We start from the raw sequence: 26,915 nt of genomic DNA on the forward strand, positions 1-26,915 counted from the left end.
TTTTCAAACTGAAACGCGGCTTACGCGGAATGCGAGAATATCGGCGCTTATCTCCATTTTGCCTATCGCGCGGCTGGTGGCCACGGAAATAATAAGGGCCTAAGGCTGACCACAGCGGAGGGAGCAAGAGCAAATTTGCTCCCTCCTCGTTTCCCACGCCCTCTCTGTCTACAGTGCCAAACAGTGCATCTACAATGTCAAACAGTGTATTTGCTCATTCATTTGTTTCTTTCACTGTGGACGGTCTAAGCCACTTTTGCCCCGGGCCGGGCCATTTGCAGCGATATGCAATTCCACAAACGCCCTACGAAGACGGGAAGCATACCTATACGTTATCATCCTTCCGTCGACGCGTTCTCCCTGCAGTCGCCGCAAGATCTTCCAAGCTTCGTCCTCCTCCCTTCGCTTGGCTCTGGGTCGCTGCTCCGAAATTCCCCAAAACCAGGAAAACCCTCCTCCCTTTTCCCGCGGCATCCACTCTTTCAAAATCCTCACGCATCCGTCCTAGCCTCTACGCCCTCCAGTCCTAGCGCCTCGCGTCGCCTCCGCACCCTAGGGTTTCCCCGCCGCCGGCCATGGAGGCTGTGGTCGTCGACGCGGGCTCCAAGCTGCTCAAGGCCGGCATCGCGGCGCCCGACCAGTTGCCCCCGCTGGTGAGACCGCGGATCTCTTGGCCGCCCCCCAGCGCGCTATTCTCAATTCTTTTGGTGAATTATTTGACCTTCTAGTTTTCCGTGGGTTTGCGGCTCAGGTGATGCCGTCGAAGATGAAGCTGGAGGTCGAGGACCAGCAACTCGCGGACGGCGCGGTGGTGGAGGAGGTGGTGCAGCCGGTGGTGCGCGGCTTCGTCAAGGACTGGGACGCCATGGAGGACCTGCTCAACTACGTCCTTTACAGGAACATTGGCTGGGAGATTGGGGACGAGGGTCAGATCCTCTTCACCGAGCCACTCTTCACGCCCAAGGTGATGGATCTTCCTGCTCAAATCCATCTTTCTGAGATGCTCTGCATAGCAGGCTTGCTGATGGGGGCAGCTTGGGTGGACAACCGTGCCCCCACATTGTTTTGGGACAAGTAAATGTGGGTCTGAATGTGCTGAATTACTAATGGACTTTTGAACTGGGGCTTATGTTTTGCTTGCCTTAGTTATTAATTGGTATTCTGGACTTGTGATTTGGTTTTAAATCTTAATTCAAATCATAAACTGAGTAGCATTTATTTAGTATTCTTACATGCTCATTTAATAGTTTCATCTGAAATCATGAGCTCTTAATTAGATGGCCGTGCCATATGCGTTCCAAACTATGATGTAAAACCTTTTGCTTTGATGGGATCATGGTAGTTTTTTTTCTTACCTGTGCTGAGTTGATGGACCCCAGTACATTTCGTGGCTGCTTCAGGCTATGTTCTAAGGTCAATGCAGATTTTAGTATTGTATTGGCGCCCGTTGAAGCTTAGTAGAAAACTGTAGCTCTAGATTGAATTTGATATGCTTCTAATGTAAAAATTCAAACAAGCTGATTTACTCAATACTTTTGCTCAAGATGAAATCAGTAGTTTAGCTGCATCTGTGTGCCAATTCTAAAGTAGCATTAAGTAATGGACTAATAGACTGCTTGGTGGCCTTTCTGGTGTGATGTTCTATAGATGCTGATAGTATAGGACTTGAAGGCATCGTTGCAGCACATGTTTGGATAGTGTATGATGCATCTCTTAAGCAATCTTTGTACTTCTGGAGCTGCAAAATAATATCTTCTACAGTTCTCCTTTCTTAAAATTTTCCCATAGGACATTGTTCATGTTTTGAGCATGTTTTATGCATTGCAATATCATTAGCAATTCGTTTAGTACTTTTAAATTTGATTATAATGTCCTCACACCTCTTAATGCTCTCTGCAGACTCTTCGCGAGCAATTAGTGCAGCTTATGTTTGAGAAATTCAACGTTTCAGGCTTTTATGCCTCTGAACAGGCTGTATTGTCACTCTATGCTGTTGGACGCATTTCAGGATGCACAGTTGACATTGGACATGGGAAAATAGGTAATATCACCAAATTGTAGCTTCTACTTTGGATGCTTAAGTTTTATATTTCAGTTCTGTTGATCCCGCACATGGCTTTTGGTTGTGCAGTGATAGTCCGAAGCTGTTAACCTTTTGCTTCTTTTATTTTGTGCGTGCTCGTTTTGTATTTTACTGTTTTTAGTGTTGTGCGTGTTCATTTTGTGCATTTTATGCCACTAACATAGTAGTCTCATAAATCAATCATGGTTTGTATTTTACTATTTTAGTGTTGTGCGTGTTCATTTTGTGCATTTTTTTCAGGCATAGTTGTGTTTCATTTCATTTACCTAAATATTGTTTACATTTTCTACAAATATCTATTGTTACCCCTCGTTGACCCATGTTCTAGACATTCTTAAAGTTAAAAATAACCAACATTTGTTTATCAACTTGGGTATCAGTTAGGAGCATAAATGAAACTAAATGTATTAAATCGAGTTTCTGACATGAGGCTATTTGAGGGAGTGGTGCTTATGTTGTACATGGTGATTGAAGATATGGAAATGTTGTGGAGTTGTTTCAAAATGAGTAAAATGCACCAGAGGTCCACCAGCTTGTAAGGGAGTGTCATTTAGGCCTAGGAACTCCAAAAGTGTATTTTTAGGTCCATCAACTTGTAATATTTTTAGGTCCATCAACTTGTAATATTTTTAGGTCCATCAACTTGTAATTTGTGTCATTTAGGTTCATAAACTTTGAAAACATAGGTCCATAAACTTTGAAAGTACATTTTTAGGTCCATAAACTTGTAATTTGTGTCACTTAGGTCCATAAATTCCGAAAGTGCATTTTTAGATCCATGAACTTCATCCATGAGCAGTCGTGTGGCCACAAACGCGCATACAAAGGTCGCCTCTATATCGTCGTCCATGAAATATCTTTCAATCCCTCACCGAGAACCACTTTGGGTTGACCCAAGTCTAACATCGTCACAAGATTTTTCGCCACAACACCTGGCACCACCATATTCGGCCACCCGCCAATGTTTTACAGTCGTCTAGTCGGACCTAGTCGCCATGGCACCGATAAGATGATTAGTCGAGATTAGTCGTCGATCAGGCCGATTAGTCGAGCCTAGTCGTCTGTATAGTCGTCCTATCATGCTAGGACCGATATGATTTGTATACTATACATTACATAGTGTATATCAAGCATGAACACCGCAATGATGGTCAGTTGGTCACTCACTTGTGAGATTTGGGTGACACCGGGTCTGAGGCACATGCATTTGTGCATATATACCTAAAACCTAATGGGTCTAATGCCAGCCCAGCAGCCCAACCACAGTTGACGCGGCCCATTACTGCAAATCTAATCGTTTTCCTACCTAGTCGAACGACTAATCGCGACTAATCGACGACTAATCGGACGACTAGAATTCTAGTCGCTCATACCTAGTCGTTGCTCCTTATCGGTGCCAAGGGAACGATAAGCCTGACTAATTGCGACTAATCGTGATTAGTCGGACGACTGTAAAACATTGCCACCCGCGCCATGGTGTACGTAAAATCCCCTACCATGATACACATGTTGTTGAGTCCTGTTGTGAACTCCTTCACCTTTCCCAAGTCATCAGCCCCTCCTCTCCACCCATATTATGAGGTCGTATCTAGATCTAAGCTCAAGAACTCACCAATGGCCTCCAAAATAAGTCTTTCATCCCTCCTCTCTCCTCTCACTATGCTCTTGATTCGAAATCAGGGCTCAAATTTCACCCTTCTGGTAAAACTCCAGCATTGTGTGGGCACCGTGTGGATTCATGTTGGTGCGATATTAGTGCATGAAGGCTAGGTGGAGGGGTATGGATCTAGGTGACACAAATTGCAAGTCTATGGACCTAGGAATTGTCTTTCAGAGTTTGTGGACCTAAGTGACACAAATTACAAGTTTATGGACCCAGAAATGCAATTTTGAAGTTGATCGACCTAAGTGACACCCTCTTACAAGTTGATGAACCTTTGGTTCATTTTACTCTTTTAAAATATTACAAACTTTATTAGTTTTATAAATATATCTCAAGATAAATGAAATGACAAAATTGGATTTGAATGACGAGCGGATGCTTGGAGCAATTCTATTTCCTTAACAAAGGGAACAGATTGTTTTATTAAGACTCACATCTAACAAAATAACAAATATCATTGTGCTATATATGCTCATATGAAGAAACAGTTTATTAATCTTAAATACTGTTCCTGCCTAAAATCTTGACTTCTTAGATGCTTGCAACTCCCAATGTGTGCATCTAGTTATATACGCATACGCTGCCATTAATTCCATCAGCTCAGCAAAGGAGGGATGACTAGAAGATTTTTGGTTCAGTTATGGAAATGTAACTGCATAATTGCTATGTAGAACTGTTTATACCTGCATTTATCTTGTTGTTGCTATTCTGTTGGTCTTCTAAAAGGTCTTATACAATTTCATTTTTGTTTAGTGCGGAATAGTTGACTACTTACTAAAAGACAAGATACGTAATGTACCTTGAATGGCTACCTTTTACTGAAGTAGACTCTGCCTATATTTTGGTTCAGTGTTGGCTGTTCAGTGCATGATTTGCTTCATTAACTAGGATTTTCTCTCACAAGCACCCCATTTTATATTGGCCGGCAAGTAACACTGTTGAAAAAGATTGTAATTTCCTTTTATTTTACCAGATATCGCTCCAGTTTGTGAAGGAGCTGTTCAACATGTAGCATCAAAGAGATTGGAGATTGGAGGAGGTGACTTGACAAATCTGTTTGCACAAGAACTGAAAAAATCTAATCCATCAGTAAATCTTGATACTTCTGATGTTGAGAGGCTGAAAGAGCAATACGCATGCTGCACTGAAGATCAGTTGGCCTTTGAAGATATAGAAAGCTCATGCCAGCCAGAAAGGCACACTCTTCCTGATGGGCAGGTTGGTTAGAGTTATTCTACATTGCTTTCGTGTAAATTTTGTTTGGTTGTGCCAAACATACATATTGGTCCTCTGTTAACTTGTGATATTGACTGTGTACATAAAATGCTCCATAATTGTGTCCTTTATTTTGTTGACCAACTTGTCTTGGGCCCAAATATCATAATGAATTTATGCAAGCTAATCTATTTATAACCACTTCTTTCTTCAGGTTATAACAATTGAAAAAGAGCGGTATATTGTTGGTGAAGCTTTGTTTCAACCAAGTATTTTGGGTTTGGAAGATTATGGTATCGTTCACCAGCTAGTTACCAGTGTCTCAAATGTTTCATCAGAATACCATCGGCAGCTGCTAGAAAACACCATGTTATGTGGTGCCACTGCATCGATGACTGGTTAGTTATCACTTTCCTATGCTCGATGCCTTCTTTTCTTGATGTGCACCTTTGGGGGTGTTTGGTTCCTTGGCTAGCCTGGCCTTTGCCTTGCAATGTGAGTGAATCCTTGCCAGACCAGGCGAGTGAGATTTGCTCTCCCGTATCAGCAAGGTAAAACCTTGCCTGTGCAGGGCCCGAGGCAAGCTTGCCATCAACCCAAACTTGTAGCCTCATCTGTATCCTTGCTTGGCAAGGGTAAATAGTGTCCAGCAAAGGATCCAAACATACCCAATGTTTTCTTCAATCTTTTCTTTTACATGGTAAATGCATGTCGGTTAGGTAGAAAGGGTAAACATATCTTCAGTTTTGATGTTTCGTGGATGCTACATATGTTTACTAGTGGAACGTAGCATCATTGGTGTTGAAAATCTGCCCTATGCAAGAGCTGATTGTGTATATGCCCTATTGTGTAAGTGTGTAACCTATGCTCGGCTTATTCTGGTACTTCAGTTTCCATGTTCTCCTGTTTGAGAAGCTGTTTGAACTTTGAAATTCATTTGGTTGATATGAAACTGGAATCTGTTATAGCACTTGGAAATATCTTGTACTTCTGATATTATGTTTAAGTTTAGTACGTGGATCACACTTTAAAATATGCTGGTCAAATAATACTTGGTGGCTGAAACTGATTGTAAATGTTGTAACCAGCAGTTTGTTACACAACTTTCATGACATTGTTCCAGCTTTGCATGTTGAAAGGCTTTCTCTTGCCTAGTTGTGTATCAACTCAAACATCTTCCCGTCTTTACATAACTAATACATCATAAATTCTTGTTTTTGTTCAGACTGTTCTGTAGAGTAACCACTCAAGTTCATATTGCTTTCCTTTTTCAAGGTTTTGAAGACAGATTCCAAAGAGAAGCAAATCTTTCTGCTTCAGCAATTTGCCCATCTCTTGTAAAGGTAAGCTCCTTGCCACTAACCTGAAACTCCACCCTTTTCGTACACTGCTTGACCATTGCTAACTGCTCCAACAGCCCCCAGAATACATGCCTGAGAACCTAGCAAGGTACTCGGCCTGGATGGGTGGTGCGATACTGGCCAAGGTTGTCTTCCCTCAGAACCAGCATGTCACCAAGGGCGAGTATGATGAGACTGGCCCATCCATTGTGCATAAGAAGTGCTTTTAGAAACAGCCGCCTTGACTTGGCACGGTTGGTGCGCCATTTGCTGCTGCCGCTCATCTCACTGATGCGCTTTGTGTATGCGACTGTAGTTCATACCTGATTGCTGCAGGTGCTGATGCTGGGATCTACAACTTACTGCACTGAGCTCACCCCAACCTGCAGTGCCAATGCCCTTCGGCGCTGCTGTTCTCAGCTTTTCGTGGTCTTTTCGTGCATCCGGCCCTCTGGCCAGGTGAGGTTGTATTGCCCCTAGGTTATTTGGAGTGCAGTAGATTGTAAGATTAACTCTATTTGTTTGGTGTTGTAGCCAATTGTTCAATTGTACCTGTAGTATCAGAAAGTTTCCTAAAATAATTATTTGCAATTTGCATCATCATCCATTATCTGTTTAGCTGCTAGTAATCCCTCTATCCTAAATTATTAGTCGTTTTAGCTTTTCTAGACTAGATTCACAAGATAGACTAGAAAAGCTAAAACACTAATAATAATTGGGACGGAGGGAGTACTACTATACTAGGAAAAGAGTTAGAGTTGCTTTTAAGACACGCATGAGACACATCGACTGGTTGCTGGACGCATATAATTTTATATAAGATGATGACGTGTTATTAAATTGTAGTTTAGGTTTTGTCTCTTTTCTTGCAGCAACATTAACCTATGAATTGTCTTCGGAAGATACCAAAACCGGGGGCAGGCTTGGACTTTTGGCGCACAGGTTTTTGACCTTTTTTTTTTCCTAGACGGCGTTGACAAGGTTCAATGTTTGGCGGAATTTTGTACTAGTTTAGGTTCTGCTGTTATGTCGTGCAGCTAAACAAGCGGTCAAAATCCATTTGCCAAGCCGCCAGACTGATGAAGACCCCTCGCCTGTCTCACCGAAACTAACTACCATTCCTCCGCAGATGTTACCATATCCTTGGCTTATATTAGACAGTAAAGCCGTAACGGTCGAAACCGTGCACAAAACTAGGGGTGAGAACGATGGAAATGAAGTTGTTCTGTCATTTCCTAAACGACATCTTTCTCAAGGAGGTGATAAATGCCGGCAACAAGAACAGATACGAAAAGAGCATATGATCAGGAAAGACAGAAAACCCAGGGCAATAGACGGCGCTATAGCGGCGAACGATGCTCCCTCTCTGCTGTTCTTTTCCCTCACCTCTCTTGTTCATTATATCTTTCTTCTTCCCTTGACACAACAGCAATACACCATACCACCCCCGCCACAACCCACCTCTACCGCCGCCGCCTGTGGCAGGTGGCGACCTTGGTGTCGACCGTGTTGCCCACTGTCCGCCAGACCGCCACCGCTGCCTCTACCCAGCTACCCTGTCCGCTTGAGTTGCCGTGCGCCCGTTGCCAACCCATCCCACTAGAGACCTGGCGTCGTCGTCACCGCTCGGCCTCACCATCCATAACCCGCCTCCACCTCCCGCGACTATCCGTCTAAATCCGCTGGTCATTGGAACCCAGTCTGACACCACCATCGGTGACCTTGCCGTCGTGCCGCTCCATCCATCGACCTCCATTGCCGCCCCACAACTTTTGCTCACATAAACATTAGAGTGTTAGCCTAAACGTTAAACGGTGAACACCGACCGTGTAGCAAATAGTCGGAATACATGGCCTTATAAATGGTCGAAACAGTTTTATACAGTTTTACACGGTTAATCGGCCTACACGGCTACCCATCGAATAGCGTTTATACGCCATGTAAACAGTGTAAACGGCCGTGTAGGTGAACAGTGAAATATTATTACGCTATAAACAACATATATTGTCAAATTTTCATGTAAATATGATATGCCTACCGTTACTTACATATTGTTCTTGTCGTGGCTCAAGGAGGAGGGCCACAGCCGGGTGGCGTAGTGCACCCGCCTAATCCCAAAGGGTGGTTACTCGGGAAAGTGCAAGCGATTCCTCAGATCTACTCATGAAGCAAACACACAAGAACACTCAAGGATTTAGAGTGGTTCGGGCCGCCGGAGCGTAATACCCTACGTCCACTGAGAGTTCTATTGCTCTTGTGTTCGTGGATGAGTCTATCCTCTGCCTCCCAGTCTCTTTTTAGACTTGAGTCCTTCTCTAGCGGGCGTCCCCCTTTTATAGCGCAAGGAGGACGCGTACACAAGCGTTGGACCCCGACAGGTGGGCCCAACAAGGATGTATAGTTTACCATGAAGAAAGACATTAACAGTGCTTTGTGAATCTCTTTCCGAATACGCTTCATCGCCATGTAGACTCTCTGACCGAGGGGGGTCTTCACCTGTCCCATCGGCGAGGCGCCCGTTGAGGCGGTGTAGGTTGCGGCGTAGACTGTTGGGTCTACCGCGTAGGCGTTATGATACTCCGTCGCCGAGCTATCGTGTCTAACTGGCGTTGCAGACTGACGCACGTGGCGTGGGTGGCACCAGCGGCTGCACTGTGCGCCTTGGTAACGCGCGATCAACAGTACAGCCTGGCAAAAGTCACATCGGGCTCTGCTGTGGCAGAGCGCACTTAACGCCTCCCACATTGAATGCGGTAGGTGAGCGAATCTTCCAGAGGAAGCCTCGCAGCCGCGCGCGTGCCTGCGCCTGCGGATATGTGGCGGCTCCGGACCCCCCCAGGCGGGGTGACTGTTCCCTCTCCGCTGAGGGGTCCGGATAGTATATGGGAGTCCGGGACCCGTGGGAGGTCCGGGGCCCCCGGCTGTTTTGGCTGAGCACTCCCTTCTCCGGGACACGCGGCGTCACCGGACCCTTCCCTAGCAAGGAATGGGTCTGGGGCCGCTGACTGGGTGAGAAGGGCTTTGAACCGCGGGGGTCCGGCTGCTCAGGCCGTTAGCGCGTAGTCAAGGATAACTGCGAGGTTCTCGCCTAGACACAGTAACACCTCTGGGACACGTGGTGACACCGGACCTGCCCCTGAGCGGGAAGCGGGTCCGGGACCGTTGGTACGGTGAGATGGAGCCGGACCACATGGGTCCGGCTGTTCAGCTGCTTAGGGCGTAGTTACGGATAACTACGCGAGTCTTGACACAGCAAGAGGGGGTACACTAGTCCAGAGGTACCGACAGTTCTGGTCTTTCTTCCTCTCCTCTTGTAATCACAATGATACCGACATAACTCACTAGTACACTTGGAAGGTACCCCAAGAAATCGAAGCAAGAGTTTGTTAATTGGTTTAGGCGAATCCTTTGTGGTTGAGTCCAAAAAGAGAAAAAATATTGCGAGAAATTGACAAGGTAAGATTTCCATTTCTTCTTCAAAAGAAGAGTTCCTTTTGATGCAAGAATTGTCTTTCCTTGATATCGAACATAATGTATAAGAGGATCCATAAAGAACCATATGGTTTTCCGAAAAAAACCTAGGTACATTACCCCAAAATGTTCCATCTTCCCAGAAAAGTGGATTCGTTCCAGAAGATGTTAATCGTAAGCAAGAAGATTGTTTATGAAGAAACAATAAGAAAAATTCATATTCTGATACATAAGAGTTATATAGGAATTGAAATAGTCTTCTATTTTCTTTTTTAAAAAGAAAATAAGATTTCATTGAAGTAATAAGACTATTCCAATTCGAATAATAGTTGAGAAAGAATCACAATAAATGCAAAGATGGAACATCTTGAATCCGGTATTCAAGGAGTTGAACCAGGATTTCTAAATGGATAGGATAGGGTATTTCTATATGTGATAGATAATGTAAATGCAAAAAATTATCTTCTAAAAAGGGAAATATTGAATGAATAGATTGTAAATTTTGAAACTTTGGTATTTCTTTTTCTTCCGAACAAGATGGTTGCCCTAGCGAAAGTGGGATTTCTACAACGATCGCAAACCCGTCAGATAGAATCTGAGAATAAAACTCTAAATAAAAATAATTGCTGTGATCTATCCCAATGAAAGAATGATTAACGGTAACTACGAACATCGGTATTGAGCCAGACTCGAACTGTTTGTGTTGAAGTAAAAGAGAAAAAAAAAATCAAAGTACACTCCATACTCTATTTCTACCGTGGAAATGATCCTCCGCTGCTTCACGAACTTTCCTACGTATACTTTAGAAAGTGGTAGTACCGTATAGTTGCTATATTTTTTTCTTTCAGTTTTTAATGAAGGACGTTGCTACTAGCTTAGCTCTTGTATCATTCTCTTTTGCGAGTAAGTTTTTGAATACTTAGGATTATTAACTTACCACAATAAATTGGTCTTGTTTGGCAGTACATTTACATGACCGGCCGAAATACTCCTCGAAACGGAATCTCGCTTGTCCCCTTGCTGAAGAAATAGCCGTCGCTCAAAGCTCCGACCTAATCTCATTCGACGGCCAGACAGCCAGCGATAAGCACGCCAACCAGGCCCTACTCTGCCCGAGACGTCCCCATCCCGGGCCCCACGGATAATGCCGCAACGGGCCCACCCGCCCGGGCACTCCCCACCTCCTATCCTAGTCGGCTAGTCCCTCCCCCAAGTCCCGAACGAAAGAAAACCACCGGGCCGGGCGGCGCCTCACGGAAAGCAAAGCCCACCGGTTTCCTTCGCGCGGCGTCAGTGCGTCACGCGCGTCACCCCCGCCGCCGCCGGGCTGGTGGGCCAGTCGGTCAGCCCATAAATATCCGGGCAACTGCCAAGTCGGCCCGGAGCCCGGCGGGCCCCGCGCGTCCGCCCCGCCACGTCCCCAGCAGGAAGCGACCCGCGCGACCCGCCGCGTACCTATGACATCAGGGACCCACGACGCTCCGGCCCCACGTCCCAGGGACGAGCGCTCGTGTCCTCGGGTGCGTTGGGATGCGCGCAGGCCCCGCAGTCGCCGCCGCGTGGGCCCCACCCCAGGGAGGGAGCACCGTTCCTTGTCGTCGCTCTCGGCCCCGGCCCCCGGGCTGCTCTTACCGGCGGCAGCAGCAGCCAGCAGCAGCGAGCAGCCCACAGCAGCCCACCGAACGGCAGCCAAACAGCCCGCCGAACGGCAGCAGCAGCCAGCAACTGCCGGAAGCAGCCCGCTCCCCAACCGCCGAACACGGTGAAAAGGGGGAAGGGGAGTGGGACTCTCTCGGGTGGGGTGGGGTGGGGTGTAGAGATGGCAATGGGTATCCGATACCCGGATATCCGACGGGTTTTACACGATATAAAGGTGGGTATTGAATGAATTCTTCACCCATGGATATGTTAACGGGAATAATCCTCTACCCGTCGGGTAGGCGGGTGCGGGTACGGGTGTGAACTACCCATACCCGCGTACCCATGGGTAATTTATACCCGCAACAATCATGCATAGAACATAATAAATTAGATCCATATATGTATATATATTCAAAAAATTGATCAATTTGTTTGTTGCAATGTTATTAATTATTGTCTTCCTCTTATTTACTTATATTTGATGATTTGTGATTGTATTTATATCATATATTTATTAGTTTTGTGTTATTTAATATGTGCATAGCGGGTATCTAATCGGGTACGGGTTACCCATCGGGTTTATTTTACCCGATGGGTACGGGTATGGGAACTATTTCGTACCCGCACACGGGTATAGGTATTGTAGCGGGTATAATTTTTTTCGCGGGTACGGGTATGGGATAGAACTACCCGGCGGGTATCCGTTGCCATCCCTGCTGGGGTGGGGTTGGACCTGGACCCGGGAAGAACAATCCAGCGAGCGAGAAAAAGTGGGACGAATCCAATCCAAGCCAGAGCGCCGAGCGCGAGCTCAGGGAAGGCAAACCGTTCCGGCCCAATCCAGTCCTGTCGGATCACCGAGTCGCAACGAGGGAGGAGGAGGAACGCGGCGAGCCGGCGAGGTTTAAGCAGGGTTTGTCCCGTCTTGTCTCCTCCCGTGCGATTCAGCTCTCGCCGTGGGAGGAGGAGGAGGGGTCGCCGGCGGCGGGACGCGCCGATGCGGAAGTTCCAGGACTCCGTCAAGGCCCTCGAGGCCGACATCGAGCACGCCAATGCGCTGTGAGCCCCCCCCCCCCCCCCCCCCCCCCCCCAGAAACTTCTTGCCCCTCCGTTGCTTGCTAGCGCTAAAGCTGGAATCTTTCTTCTTTTTCGTTATCATTATTACTTGTTCTTGCGGAAACTTTACCGTTCGGTCGCTGAGTCGCTCGCTCGCTCGCTTTTGCCGGCGCGGCGCTTCCTTCCAGGGCGTCGGAGTTCCTGAGAGACTACGACGGGTCGTTCATCCAGATGCGGATGGCGTACAGCGCCGTCGCGCATTTCCTCGTGCAGTGGACCGACTGCAAGCTCGCCGGCGCGCTCGGCCTCCTCAAGGTCATGCTGTACAAGGTCTCGTCCCCCACCCTGTGTCTCCTGGCCTCGCTTGATTCGAATTTCGATTTCACCACCGCTCGAGCTGATTATCGATTGTTGAACTGCCGCTTCTCCGGTGACACGACAGGTGTACGCGGACGGCTCGTCGGCGCTTCCCGACTGGGAGAGGGAGGCCAGCATCAGGGAGTTCTACGGTAATCGACCAACACCCCCTCTGTTCCCGTCAAGCCATGGGCAATTTGCTCGTCACTGTCGATTTCTGACGGCGTCGCGCGGAATGGCAGGCGTCATATTCCCGTCGCTGCTGCAGCTGCCAAGCGGGATCACCGAGCTGGACGACAGGAAGCAGAGGAGGCTCTGCCTCAAGAAATTCAGGAGCAGGGACGAGGAGCTCTCGGAGGTGGACACGGAGAGGGAGCTCGAGTGCGGCATCTGCCTCGAGGTCAACAGCAAGGTCGTGCTGCCCGACTGCGCCCACACGCTCTGCATGCGGTGCTTCGAGGATTGGTATGAGCTCTATTGCCCTCTTGCTTAAAATCGTTGGCTGTAAGATCCATTACCATTGCAGAAGGGCCACCGTTTGTCGTTACTGACTTACTGCAATGGCACAAAATTTGGCGATGTGGTTATATCTAGCACAAAAAATAGTGCTCAGAGGTTCCGGAGCAGCATTACATTCTGATGAATGTTGTTTGAAGCTTTGGATTGGGACTATGGAAGGTTTGGATTTGGTGAAATCTAACTGCTTTGCAAAGTGCTGTTGTGAATGACGCAACCCTGGTCGGTAGGCTGTCACTTCATACCCTTATTAGTGTCCGATGGTCTCTTTAGTTTGCTATATATATATATATATATATATATATATATATATATATATATATATATATATATATATATATATATATATATATATATATAGTTCGTTGATAGAATTCAAACTTCTTGATGCAACCTGCAGCGACACTGCCATTATTATGCTAGGAAACTGTAGGAAGCTTTCTAGTATCAAATTAGTAGTCTGTTTCCGAGTTGGTAACTCGGTACCACAATGACCATCTGTACTTGAAGCATCACTTTCAAATTTGGTTGCATGACTCTCATCCTAACAGCTAACCTCTGTGCTCTTTTTTGTTTTATACCGTGGGTTTATGTTTACGATGAGTAATCGAGTATAGTTGGTTAGTAACAAACGGAGTCGTTTAATAATGTGATGATATGCTCTGTCAGTGATTCTGCCATTAAACTTATCTCATTGTTGAGTCAGGAATTCAGGATAAGCTTCACTTTCTTGTGTCAATATTTAATCAACAGCAGATACTTTGCACTTTGCCTTGTCATCAAGCACGCAAATCTGTCCTTTCCCCTCAAATCTATCGTAATCCTTCACGGACTTATCAAACCGTGTAATAAACTATGATAGCTGATCATCCTAGCGGTGGGCCATAACAAAGCTCGCTCACTCTCATTGCAGGAACGCCAAATCCAAGTCCTGCCCGTTCTGCCGCGCCTGTCTGGAGGAGGTGAAGCCGGGCAGCCTGTGGATGTATACCGACGACAGCGACGTTGTGGATATGGATACCTTGACAAGGGAGAACATCAGGCGGCTATTCATGTACATAAATAAGCTGCCCCTTGTAGTCCTGCATGTAGTTGACCTTGACATTTACCAGTACCGTATCAAGTAAACTTGACTGCTCCTTGTTCATAGCTTCATACACCAGCTCTTCCTTTCGATTCCATGGCCTGTCAGTGTCATGTATACGGCCATGATAGTGCACGCAAAGAGCGTAGAATGGTCTGTTAATTTTAGAGATTGCCAGATTCAGCCATTCAGATGTGTTGCAGTACTCGCGCGTGGTGGTGTTGTGGAGTGGTGGAGAGGTCTGTTACTGTTAAGGTCCCGTTCAGGAGTAGAAGAAACACAGCAATAGATTAGGATTGCAAGTGTAAAATAGAGGAATGAAAAATACGGGAATTTTATAGTCGATCTTGTTTGGATGAGTACATTAGGTGGAGGAAAAACACAGGAATCTTGCAGAAGAAATGGTAAATCACATTTGTTAACCATTATTTGCAGAAAAAAACACATTTATTAATTATCAAGGAAAAGCATTGGCATGTTAGCAAACAAAACCATAATACCACCCGTTACTTGTTAGCTTGTCTCACTGCTGTAGTCGTTTTCTTTTTTTGAAACGAACTGCTGTAGTCGTTTTCGATGCGCAGCACCGCTGGTGCACAGTGGTCCTTAAGCAGTGCACTAGCTGCAGCGAAGCTCGTTCTGCTTCCATCCTACGCGACGGCAACAAAAACAAAGAGGTCGGACTTTTTCCCCAGCTGTTTTCCTGTGAAATCAGCATGGTAGGAAACTTTCCCCATTGTTCCTAAGAAAGAATCTTCCATTCCTAGTAAAAGAAGAATTTTCCATTCGAAAGGGATGAACAGTACATTTCCCATTAGGATTTGATTTCCTCCAAAAAAATTTCAATAACTAATAAGGTAACATCAGAAGCTCAACAGGTAGCTCCCGTAGCTCAGTTGGTTAGAGCGTTGGTCTTATGAGCCGAAGGTCGCGGGTTCGAGCCCCGCCGGGAGCACTTTTTTGTGAAACGATATTTTTGGCCTTTTTACCTCATAACAATAATTTTCAAAAAAAAAAACCTCACAACAAAACAGAGATGCGCTTGTTCAGTTGTCACTTGTCATCCGTTGCCGCCTTGCCGAGCATTTTTCTGATCTCGGCTGAGGCTTCAGAGTGGAGCCACATCTACATCGCTAGTGCGCAGCGCGTCAAGAAAGCTGCCTGCACTCCAGGGCAAGTGCACATGGCCAAGAGATGGGTCATCCCATTCGGTCCATCTGTATAGGCCGGCCCACGAACGACGATGGTTGTTTCTCTTTTTTTTTTCTTCAGTTTTTCATGTTCCCATAATTGTCCCGTGTGATTAGGATTGACAATATTCTTTTCTTTTTATCAAGGATTGACAATATTCTGCTTCGTACACGCTGAGTCATTCAAAACAGAACACTCACTAGTCACTTGCAGAGCATCCTCTTAAACCCATATCCATGCCAGATTCACATCAATGGCCTTCAATTCTGCGAAGGGTGCGGTTCGGAGACCGCTCGTCCAGCGTGAGAAACAGGTCCAGCAGTCCCATAAAAAAAGAAACAGGTCCAGCGGTCGAAGTCGAACCGCCCTGTTGGTACAACTGCCCCGTCAGACCCATTGCGCTGCAAACTGCTGCCTGCCCACGCGAAATGGGCTTTGACCTAAATGGCTCTCTCATGCATACAATTTCTAGGACATATTGGTTGCACAGTATTCTACAATGGAAGCTATTTTCCATTGGAAGCGGTGGCAATGCCAATTTGCACCAAGCATGATGGCTACTTTATTATGCGCTATGCACTTAATTTATTGTTCCTTTTTTTCCTTTGGTTCATCATGAGCTAGTATATTTTTTGTAGAGTACTCCCTCTGTCCCTTTTTAATGGTCGTCGTCGGTGTACGTGCCATAAATTTGACTCGATTTATAGAAAAAACGTACAACATTTGTATCTCCAAATATTTTTTAAAAAAAACTAGATTAAAAGATCTATCTAATTATATTAATTATGTATCATAAATATTAATATTTTTTATATAAAATTAATCAAAGTTATTTCTCGGAAAGCGAAAGCGACAGTTATTTAGAGACGAGGGAGTAGTAACGAACATGGGCTTGCCTGCTCCTGCAGTCATGCTCGAGATGCTTCCGAATCCGAAGGAACAGTACTTCTACACCAGAACACGATAAGTTCCGTTGGTCGTCGAGAGGACGGAGCGATTTCGCGCCGGCAATAGATTTCAGAATTTGTGTTTCAATTCATAAGTCTTTCAGCAGTAACGCGGGGTCAATTTGAGTCATTAGCACACTACCAGAACGTGGGTTAGGGTTCCAAATTCCAAATATAGAATGCTTACGAACCTGCTTACCTAGCCATAAACGGGGGAGTCCACAGCCGCATCCATGATGACAACATCATTGCCAAGTAGTCCAGCTGAGGAAAAGTCAGTCACGTCCGTTCGCATCGCCAAAGCGATGGCTAGATGTTAGAGCCCTAGGCACAGGGTCTATAGTCTATACTAACAGTGTAGGTAGTGTACATATAACCAAATTCTAATGATGTAGTATCTAGGCCTTCTCATCAGAGAAGAAGAAAATGTCTCTTGTTGTACTTAACATGTTGCAATTAGTTTTTAATTCGAATCTCGATCTCTTATATTGTATCTATAACGAGTCGCTTGTTCTACCTTTCATTTCCAGCTTGTATAAATCCTATATAACCGAACAAGGCCTTAATATTTTTTAGGACCGGTATCGTCTAGTTGTATCATAGAGAGAAATTGGATATTAGTTAATTTCTATATCGGTGGCTTCTTTTTATGGATATTAATTTATATTAGACCTTATTTTCACCCGTTCAAAAAAAATTAGTGTGGAAAAAACTCTATGGTATAAAAGTTTACACACACTACTTAGTGTCTTTCTTTTCGGGAGACAAATTTGGGAAAAGCACCCCACATGTTCCTTTGATTTCACCCATATCTTGGTGGGGCCTTTGTGCAATTGTGATGTTGTTTTGCATCATGGCCAGAAAAAGGATTCGCATGATGTTTTCATGCAGTCCCCGATCGCTGTTGCTGTGTTTGCGAGTGGAGGCAGACGACGGCATGTGTGCCTGAACTGCTATGCTGAATCTTCGTCATATCTACCATTTCTATATATGAAAGCCCCGACGCTCCGCGCCGTCTCAGGCAGGCCACGTCGGCCAAAAAAATTTTGCCCGTCCGATCATGATCCGATGGTTACGGATGAAAGGGAATCTTGCTATTTCAGAATACTAAATAAAATCTATTTACAAAATCTTTTGTATGGATGGGTTGCAAATCACGATACGAATCTAATGAGCATACTTACTTCATGATTAACTCATAATTAGTGAACGGTTACTGTAGTATCATTGTATGGCTACAGATGAAAGTGAATCTTGCTATTTCGGAGTACTAAATAAAATATATTTACAAAACCTTTTACACGGCTGGGTTGTAAATCACGAGACGAATCTAATAAGCATACTTAATTCATGATTAACTCATAATTAGTGAACGGTTACTGTAATACCACTGTATGGCTACGGATGAAAGAGAATTTTTATATTTCGGAGTACTAAATAAAATCTATTTACAAAACTTTTTGCACGGATGGGTTGTAAATCACGAGATGAATCTAATGAGCATACTTAATTCATGATTAACTAATAATTAGTGAACGATTACTGTAGTACCATTGTATGGCTACGGATGAAAGGAAATCTTGCTATTTCGGAGTACTAAATAAAATCTATTTACAAAACCTTTTATACGGATGGGTTGTAAATCACGAGACGAACCTAATGAGCATACTTAATTCATGATTAACTCATAATTAGTGAACGATTACTTTATGTATGACTACGGATGAAAGGGAATCTTACTATTTTGGAGTACTAAATAAAATCTATTTACAAAACCTTTTGCACAAATGGGTTGCAAATCACAAGACGAATCTAATGAGTATACTTAATTCATGATTAACTCATAATTAGTGAACGGTTACTGTATTATCACTATTGCAAATCATAGATTAAGTAGGCTCATTAGATTCTTCTCGCGATTTACAACCTATCCGTGTAAAAAGTTTTGTAAATATATTTTATTTAGTATTCCATGCCTGTGCTCAAATATTCGATGTGACGTTTTTGGGATAAATTTTTTGAATCTAATCACGACCCTAATTTCTATATGTGAATGCCCCTAAGGTCGGCGCAAGGGCAGACTGGCCATGTCAGTAAAAAAGATTCCTACTATTCGATCCTAAATTGACAGGGCATGTGATTGGCCGTGCCATCGTTATCTTTGAGGCCTTGAGACACGAATGGTCCACGCGTCAGCTATCCATTCGGTCACTGCAAAATATCTGAATCTAGAACTCTCGATCGGTAATTTTGGTGGCCTCCGAATGGGTGTGTGCTCTACTGCAACGACAGCAATGAAGGTAGGCCGGAGAGCCATGCGGCGAGTTTGGGCGGGCCGCCGGGCACGCCCTCGACGGGTGCGGCGAGTTCATGCCGTCACCGGCGGGCGACCCGGCCTCGCTCCGGTACGCTGCGGTGCCGCGGGTCGGGCGTGATAGCCGCGCATTGCATGGTGAGGAGATGCCCCAGGACCGCTCCCGGCCGCCTTCGACAGTGAGATTGAGACGTCGGATTTTAGCTACTATTTTTTGCCTTCTTTGCTTTAAAAATAAATATCCTATTTCTATCTATGTATATCCATTTGTCTATATATCTACTACAAACTTCTATATAAACTTATATTTCCAAACGGAAACAAGTAAATAAATTACACGCGCCAAGGCGTGCGCAAGGCACTCGTATTCTCTATTTATGTATACCACTTCTGTACCCTCGCGCGGCCACATCATCGGCAAAAAACTGCCCGTCCGATCTTACATCCAAAGGCTACCTGCGGTTGCTTGGATCAGCTTCCACCCGAAGCGGCTTCACCGGACTCTTCCTAACTTATCCTGCTTCTGCCCTCTCTCCACGCCCGACCTGTCTCGCAGACCCGATGCTTCCCGATGCTTCTTCAGTTCTTCTCCCACCTCCGCCGCTCCTACCCCGCGGAGCGCCGCCCCTTCCTCCCTACTGGCCGTCGTACACCCCCCCAGGTCATGGCGCCACTGCTTGGTGCCGCCGACGCTGCTGCTTGGCGCCATCGACGCCGCCGCTTGGCGCCACCAACACCGCCGTACCGTGGCTCCGCCTTCTCGGTCTTGGCTTCGCGACGTGCCCCGCCTCTCCCAGCAACGGCGCTCCACCCACTCCTTCTTCCCGGCTTTGTCAGCCCGACGTCTCGCCGCCGCCGTAAGTATGTCCTTCATTTTCGCCTGCCCTGCCCTGTTTGCATCTACCATTGCTTCTATTTCCAATGTCTCCTGCACATGAATCGTCGTCATCCGGTTTTCTAGCTGCTGCAGAAGAAGGCCAGAGTCGGAGCCAATCGCCGGCCACGTGCCACCACGTCAAGGGACGGACCAACAGCCGCACTACCATGGCACGGCGCGACGAGGTCATACGTCTCCGACATCTATCACCAGGTCCCGATCCATTCCCTCCCATGTGTCGGCGTTTACTCGCGTTAAATGTGAATTTTTTTTCCCTGTGAATTTTTTTGGTAAGCCCTGCTCCACACCTAGATGAAAATCAGTTCTACAACACGGCTGATGTAAATTTGTGAATTACCAACAACTAAGTACTGTTGCTCCATCTACGTCATCTTCAGGTTGAGGAAAGCCAGTCTCAGAACCCCTGCTTCCACCACAGAGAGTGTTCCGACGACAGCTATGTGATTCCATATCTATATGTTTATTCCCCTGTGATATTGTGTGCTGCTATGTATACTACATCTTATACTTTTCTGCCTCTGATGATATCAAATTTCTAGTATTCATAAACCGTTAATTACCGTCCAACAAAAGGACAACAGTACCCAAGAGATTTTGTATGCTTGCAATTACATTCCCTATTACTATAACACTGCACCTTTAAAAAGGTACCACATAGATCAGATGTGTGGACAGCAGCAGCCCAGCCTGCTAATGATAGTTCCCTACAAATGTTAAAAATGGATCAACACATGCATGAAAAAAAAATTCTGCTTCTTGCCCCAGCTGTTACATTGCCATTGCTTTACCCAATTCTTCGGGTCTCTATCTCCAGATATGGAACACCTACTTTTCCTATGATCAGTAAAATTCATCCATCTATGCCTGCCCAAACTATGTTTGACATCATACTGACAAGTCTCTGTTCTTTGCCTGCAACACACTGGGGTATATATCCGCTCGGGCTTATTTGGAGGCACTACAGGTGAGAACAATATGGTGGATCTATTGATTATGTCAGGTGTATTCTTCTCTATTCATTTTGAATGGTTGGATTGTGGATGTGTTGTTGCAGGTGCATGTATTTTATTAGTGCCCGGCCTTTGTGTTGTTTCCTCCTGTTGAGATTCGACAAGCACTTCCTTCTTGGTTAAATCATCTTGCTCTCCCCCCACTGTGGTTGGACTGACAACCTTTTAGGAAGATCAACAAAAATCGTGCCCTATATGTATTCCTTTTACATTTCCTTGCTGCAGTGGAGCTGATCTACACGAACGGAAGCGTAGATTTCTGATGCCTCACCTACTCAGTCAGCATTTGCCAATATGTGTTTCCTTGCTGCAACAACACGTACTCATCAACCAGGTGCTTAATTAGACGTAAACTGCATCTCCATGAATCAAGCCAAGTAGTACTTTCTTTTTAATATTTACGGACATTGCTCACTGTCCTTGCTCCTTTGTTAAGAGATATGGACCTTTGGTGTATAGGTTCCTGCTAATATTGAGAGGAGAGATCCAAATGTTTCTTCATGTACCTTTTTTTTTGAAATTTTTCATGTACCTTTGTTGCTTGGATTTTTTTGCGACACATATCCAGTTTATTAGATTTTAAAACATTTCATATCAGGTAGCTTATTTCATTGGGTGAATACGGGAATAAACACCTGCTCTAATAGCTTACATTTGTAAGTGCCTATCCTGATCAGAGGCATGTGGAAAGCTCCTGATATCTTCAGCTCAAAATTGTTGCTGTTGTTGTGCGATGTCCCAGGGAAAGAGGAACTTCAGATGCTACATATAATTTACTCCTCATGAACTATGATTCATTGCAATTTCTACGAAAGGTTTTTAGGTTCAATTGTTTCAGAAATTCTGTATGCCATATTTCGGACTTCCTGCCCCGTGCACGGGGTACCTTCTAGTATCAAATGGAACTACAGCAGCTCTCGCACTGCTTTTTCAGGGCGAGCATTCAACGTCTAGTCAATCCTGAAGCTACCGCGCTCGCTCGCAACTATCGCCTTTTGGGGGGCCAGTAAAATTGCACGTGCAACGCACGTGAACTCGCCGCCCCGGCTTTAGCGAGCGGGCCGGGTGGCTAGCTGTCAGCCACCGCCGGCGACGCGGCGGCACTTGAGCTAACTTGATTCTCAAGAGGACAAACGAATAGACGTTTACGATTCTTCTGCATCCTGTCCAATATTCGTCAGAAAAGAAACCTTAGGTATAGCTTGCTACCTAGCTAGCACTCGTGCCCTACTGCCCTCACTGCCAAAATGGTTCATTCCTGTCAGTTTTAAACAACCCTTAACTACGAGTGAAGTACATATGGTTCCAAACCTCAGCCTTGAGAAATTTCGGGTGATATGGCTTTGATGTAGGGAAGTGACCCAGGGCAAAAACAACATTTTTGAATTATAAAAATTCGTAAATGACTACAATTTTTTTTTTGTAAAAAATCACTCAAACTGCGAAGTATTTGTAAGGTAAATATGTATTTGTATGATTTAAATAAAGTATAATTGAGCGGCGAGAAGGTAGTGTGGTATAGATTAATATTTTAAGAAAACCAATCTTCACATATTTGTTATAGTCCAGTATAGTCCGGACCAAATTGATTTAAGTTCTAGAAACTCTAACATGAAGCAAAGATTTCTACACTATAAATATGTTTAATACTTTGGAGTGAATTCAAGCTTTTTTCAGTCCAGTTATATTTCTTTTTGGTTGTATAAAAATTATATGGGTGGGGTGTAAAAACTCATTTGCTTTCTATAAAGCCAGGTTCTCCTTTGTCAAAAAAAAAAAATTGTGTGGGTGGGCTTTACATATTTCATATTAAATGGCTTTATATTGCATATTTCATATTCCATATTTTCCCCTTGGGCTATGCTCCAAAACCACATCACTCAAGTCCACCCTGAACTTTAGCACGAGGGTTAAAGGTGAATGGTTATATTGTATTCAAAGGAAGTATATATCCATGCCAAAAGACAAAACTCTTAGAGCATCTCCAGCAGTCCCCCAATCTCCAATCCAACTAGAGGTGATAAGAAAGTAGTGCTTAAGCAGTCTCTCTTAACCCTTCCCTTTCCCCAATAATTACTGGAACAACCCAATAATTCACCCCAAACAACTCCTCTCCCAATAAGGTAGTTAGATTAGGATGAGATTATTGGGAGATGGTAAAAGTAACTCCCTTCTAAAACTACTGTTGAGATATCTCCTAATACCCGTAATTAGGGAAGAATTATTGGGGAACTGCGCTATAAAATTTGTATATTTCAAGCAAATAAGCTGAAAGCTAGCTGCCTGCATGCTAAAAGCTACAGTCCTTTTCAAAGGAAGCATCTCGAATATAGCACTGGTGGTTTATGCAAGCCTGTGGCGCGAATGAGCAGTTTGAACTTTCAGCGGTCCAATTATGCTCCGTTTTGTTTTTTTTTTCTCAAGAATGCACGCTAGAATTTTGTTCGTCCTTAACAAACCATATTATATTTCGTACAGAGCTACGTATATATACGTATGCCACTGCCACTGCAGACACGGCACACCTGCGCTTGGCCACTATAAATAGCCGTGAGTTCTTCTGCAGGCAAGCATGGACCGCTCCCGGTCTCGCTATAGCTAGCTGCACCGGCGTGCAGCTCGATCACTTCCACTCTAGGCTCAAGGCCTCAAGATCACCGAGCGAGCTAGGGGGATGATCCATGGAGGACGGCAGCAAGGACGCCGGCGGCACAAAATACCGCGGCATCCGGAAGCGCCCCTGGGGCAAGTTCGCGGCGGAGATCCGCGACCCGGAGCGCGGCGGGGCCCGGGTCTGGCTCGGCACGTTCGACACGGCCGAGGAGGCCGCGCGGGCGTACGACCGGGCGGCGTTCGCCCAGCGCGGCGCCGCCGCGGTGCTCAACTTCCCCGGCGAGGCCGTCGCGGGCGGGGCGATGAGCAGGGGCGGCGCCGGCGGGTCGTCGTCGTCGCCGCCGCCGTCTACCACCCCCGCCGGCGCCTCGTCGAGGGGGAGGGGGAGGGCCCGCGGGGACGCGGAGAAGATCGAGCTCGAGTGCCTGGACGACAGGATCCTCGACGAAGTACGGTCGTAAGTGAGGGGCGTTCGCGTGCATGTGCTTGCATGCATGCATGCCGGAGCTCATGATGAGGAAACGACCTATAATTGAATTTAGTTAAATAAACAAACGCAAAATATAATAAACGACTGAAAGTGATCGGGTGCTCTAGACTAAGAGGGGGAGGGATGAATTAGGCACTAATAAAAACTTAGACCTATGGCTCCAACTAGTTTGCACAAAACTTAAACTAAAACATGCTATCTAGATGTGCAACTAGGTTGTTCTAGTGTGAAACCCCTATCCCAAAAGAGTTTAGCAACCTATAGCATTTCCTATCAAGAAACTATTTTATGAAAGTAAAGGCACACAAATTGCTAGTATGAAATGCGGAAGCTTAAAGAGCGGGATAGAAGATAGCAAACTCTTGACGCGGGTGTTTATCCCGTGGTTCGGTTAGCCACAAAGGCACACCTACATCCACGTTGTTGTAGCACTCACTAAGAGTATTGCTACTCGGCCACCAAGTCTCTTCCATGAACACAATCACGGTCACCTTGGCCCCGGGTTCCACTAAGGAGCTTCTCCACAAAGGATGGGGGTCTCCACGTCCCCCACACAAGGATGTCGTCGCCGCTCCACACCAAGTCGGAGGGTCGATGACGTTGCCGGTGAGCTTCACGCTCCAAGGTGCCGGCGCACCAAGCTCTTGTTTTAGTTCACTAGAGAACCACAGCACAAAGGCTCAAGGCCTTGCAATCACACTCACTAAGAGTTAATCTAGCACTCACACTTTACAAAGCTAGTGCTATAAGCTAAGGATATGATCTATGAGCTCTTGTATGGTTTGGAGATGTTCTTGAATGTGTATGAAGTGTCTTGGGACTCCAGCAACCTTCAAATGGCCGGGGTGAGGCGTATATATAGGCCACCAAGTCTTGTAGCCGTTGCTCCAACGGTCAGCTGAAAATCTGCGTATCACCGGAAGAACCGATGCCTCTGGCAGGGGTAGCGTCGGTTCATCCGGTCACACACAACCCAAAGTAGCCGTTGAGCTTCTGACAGCTGACGCAGTGATCACCGGTTGAACCGATGCTTTGTACCGATGCATCACCGGTTCATCCGGTGCTTAAGAATCTTCTCCTGGGCGCTGACGTCATTGCACCGATGCCATACTCCGATGCACCGTCGGTTAAACCGGTGCTGAAAAAACTTCTCCTGGGCACTTGACATCGTCTCTGGAACATAGGACGCCCAATGCACCGATGCCCTTTCTTGGACCGTCGGTTCAACCGGTGCCTATAGGCTGACTTGGCTTCGATTTCCTCCTGCACCAAACATCAAGGCGTCGGTTCTTCCGACAAGCGTCGGATGCACCGATGCTTAGGCATCGGTTCTTCCGGTACTCCTGATCCGAAGAGCTTTCAGGGCGCTGCCCTGAGACCCGCGAGGGGCGGCTCCCCCTCGACCCCCGTCCGCTAACCGGGTAGCGGAACCCCCGTAGGGGCGGCCCTCCGGTCATTGCTTCGCCTATATTTTCTTTCTCTTTGTCATCATTTGAACCTAAAAGCCCGAGAATGGTTATCTTAACAATCATGTTAGTCCAAGTGTTGTGTTGTCATCCAATCACCAAAATCACTCGAAATGGCATAAATGGTGCCATGTTCGTTACAACGACCCATCCTTATATTGAAGCAAAAAACATTACAAGTTGGTCACTCTAGAAAAATAAATTAAACACCATAATAATGCATGCATGGAGTAATAAATTGCTCACGAATTTGTATATATGTACAAAATTATCATCGGGGTGGGTTGTGCACCACCGTGGCTTATTATTAAGATGATGATTGTAGTATGCCAAATAAATAAATGTTTTTGCTCGGTGCCGAACGAACATAGAAGAAACTAATAAGGCCACGATGAACGTCATGGGTACCATACACAGACACGGGCGGATTCAGCGGTCCTCCTTAAGCCCCTCCTCTATTTTTGAGGGAAAAAAAGGAGAAGGAAGAATGAGGAAGAAGAAAGAAAATAAGAGAAATAAGAAAATCAACCCCCCTAATCTATTCGCGGATCCGTCACTGTACCAGATGTTGTGATGGCATGAACTTAAAATGGAGTGTTGGGTTGCAGGCTCGCAGCTAGGGGTGGTAACGGATCATGACTCTAGTAGTCTATTCACAAACCAATTTGATTATTACATATCAGTATTAGTTTAAAATTATATAAGATTAGAGCTAGTTCAGGTCTTTTAGAATTGATCCTTAGATAATCTAAGTCAAAATTCAAGATCCTTTACCAAAGGCCACGATGGACGTCACCTGCAGAGACGTTGTGAAATGAATAAAATGGAGTGTGTTGGGTTGCATCCTTGCAGGGCTGCCGCTGCATGTACGTACACATGGACTGATTACTTATTATCAAGCCTTAATGCGTGCGGCACTGTAATAATGGCAAAACTGACCAACATTTCTGGTATTGTTCGATCTCCTGGGAAGTTTGGATCCTCCACAACTTACTGACGTGCATAGGTGCATGAACCGCAATATTCCTCTTCTTCTATTTGTGCTGCCAATGGAGGACAAATATATGTAGCACGTGATGGATAATTTTTCCAAGTTTTTTCATTGCGCCGGCATGCATGCATACATTTGTGTTGGTTGGTTGACTAGCATAGATGCAAAAGTGTATATATGCATCGTCCTACATGACATATATAAGATCGAGTTTAATTGCACGAAAAGGTTTATTGTAGTATGATATTAATTAGCTAGATCAAGTGGATGACCCCGCAACTTTCACAAAAGCATATTACGTATATTTTATTTTAGAACAATGGAGCAAATATATCTCTCTCTCTTCCCCAGTACTCGGTTTAAATTAAGCTTATTATTCATTTTCCTTTACGTATAGAATTTCGAGAGTTTAAGTTTTTGAGTCGGTACAAAAATTTGTATTAACGGTTTTTACTGTTTGAGTGGTGAAGATTAGATCGATCAAGGAAGGGTACGGTAGCCTCGAGGGCTCGGCTCACGGCCGCTCCAACCCCTTACATCCAGTACCAGAAAACTTAATTTAAACTCTA

At 45.4% G+C, this 26,915-nt stretch overlaps 4 protein-coding genes and 1 non-coding gene across 12 annotated transcripts; all 5 read left to right on the top strand.

Annotated features, from left to right (window-relative positions):
- The first annotated feature begins 338 nt into the window (after positions 1–338).
- On the top strand, positions 339–6,908 carry LOC120690839 (actin-related protein 7). 2 transcript variants are annotated; one of them, XM_039973683.1, is made up of 8 exons: positions 339–653; positions 752–964; positions 1,900–2,041; positions 4,720–4,964; positions 5,176–5,359; positions 6,237–6,304; positions 6,379–6,559; positions 6,638–6,892. In XM_039973683.1, the coding sequence occupies exons 1-7, from the start codon at positions 576–578 to the stop codon at positions 6,529–6,531; spliced, it is 1,083 nt and encodes a 360-aa protein (XP_039829617.1). In that variant the 5' UTR covers positions 339–575; the 3' UTR covers positions 6,532–6,559; positions 6,638–6,892. The 2 variants fall into 2 exon arrangements, with proteins under 2 accessions (XP_039829617.1, XP_039829616.1); XM_039973682.1 differs by having other exon boundaries at positions 363–653; positions 6,379–6,555; positions 6,638–6,908.
- Positions 6,909–12,136: 5,228 nt separating this feature from the next.
- On the top strand, positions 12,137–14,769 carry LOC120690761 (E3 ubiquitin-protein ligase AIRP2-like). The gene is made up of 5 exons (XM_039973554.1): positions 12,137–12,472; positions 12,658–12,799; positions 12,912–12,978; positions 13,069–13,291; positions 14,256–14,769. Exons 1-5 carry the CDS (start codon positions 12,411–12,413, stop codon positions 14,467–14,469), a joined length of 708 nt encoding a protein of 235 aa, XP_039829488.1. The 5' UTR covers positions 12,137–12,410; the 3' UTR covers positions 14,470–14,769.
- A 538-nt stretch (positions 14,770–15,307) lies between these two features.
- Positions 15,308–15,381, top strand: TRNAI-UAU. The gene has a single exon. It is a non-coding gene; the product is annotated as a tRNA-Ile (tRNA).
- Positions 15,382–19,351: 3,970 nt separating this feature from the next.
- Positions 19,352–21,436, top strand: LOC120693183 (atherin-like). 7 transcript variants are annotated; one of them, XM_039976605.1, is made up of 4 exons: positions 19,352–19,739; positions 19,840–19,968; positions 20,831–20,904; positions 21,012–21,436. In XM_039976605.1, the coding sequence occupies exons 1-4, from the start codon at positions 19,450–19,452 to the stop codon at positions 21,047–21,049; spliced, it is 531 nt and encodes a 176-aa protein (XP_039832539.1). In that variant the 5' UTR covers positions 19,352–19,449; the 3' UTR covers positions 21,050–21,436. The 7 variants fall into 7 exon arrangements, 3 of the variants coding, with proteins under 3 accessions (XP_039832539.1, XP_039832540.1, XP_039832538.1); XM_039976606.1 differs by having other exon boundaries at positions 19,353–19,739; positions 19,849–19,968; XM_039976604.1 differs by having other exon boundaries at positions 19,353–19,735.
- Positions 21,437–23,467: 2,031 nt separating this feature from the next.
- On the top strand, positions 23,468–23,860 carry LOC120688901 (ethylene-responsive transcription factor ERF096-like). Its single transcript, XM_039971252.1, has one exon. It carries the CDS (start codon positions 23,468–23,470, stop codon positions 23,858–23,860), a length of 393 nt encoding a protein of 130 aa, XP_039827186.1.
- The last annotated feature ends 3,055 nt before the right edge of the window (positions 23,861–26,915 follow it).

This window comes from Panicum virgatum, chromosome 9N (genome assembly GCF_016808335.1).
Source record: "Panicum virgatum strain AP13 chromosome 9N, P.virgatum_v5, whole genome shotgun sequence".
NCBI lineage: Eukaryota > Viridiplantae > Streptophyta > Magnoliopsida > Poales > Poaceae > Panicum > Panicum virgatum.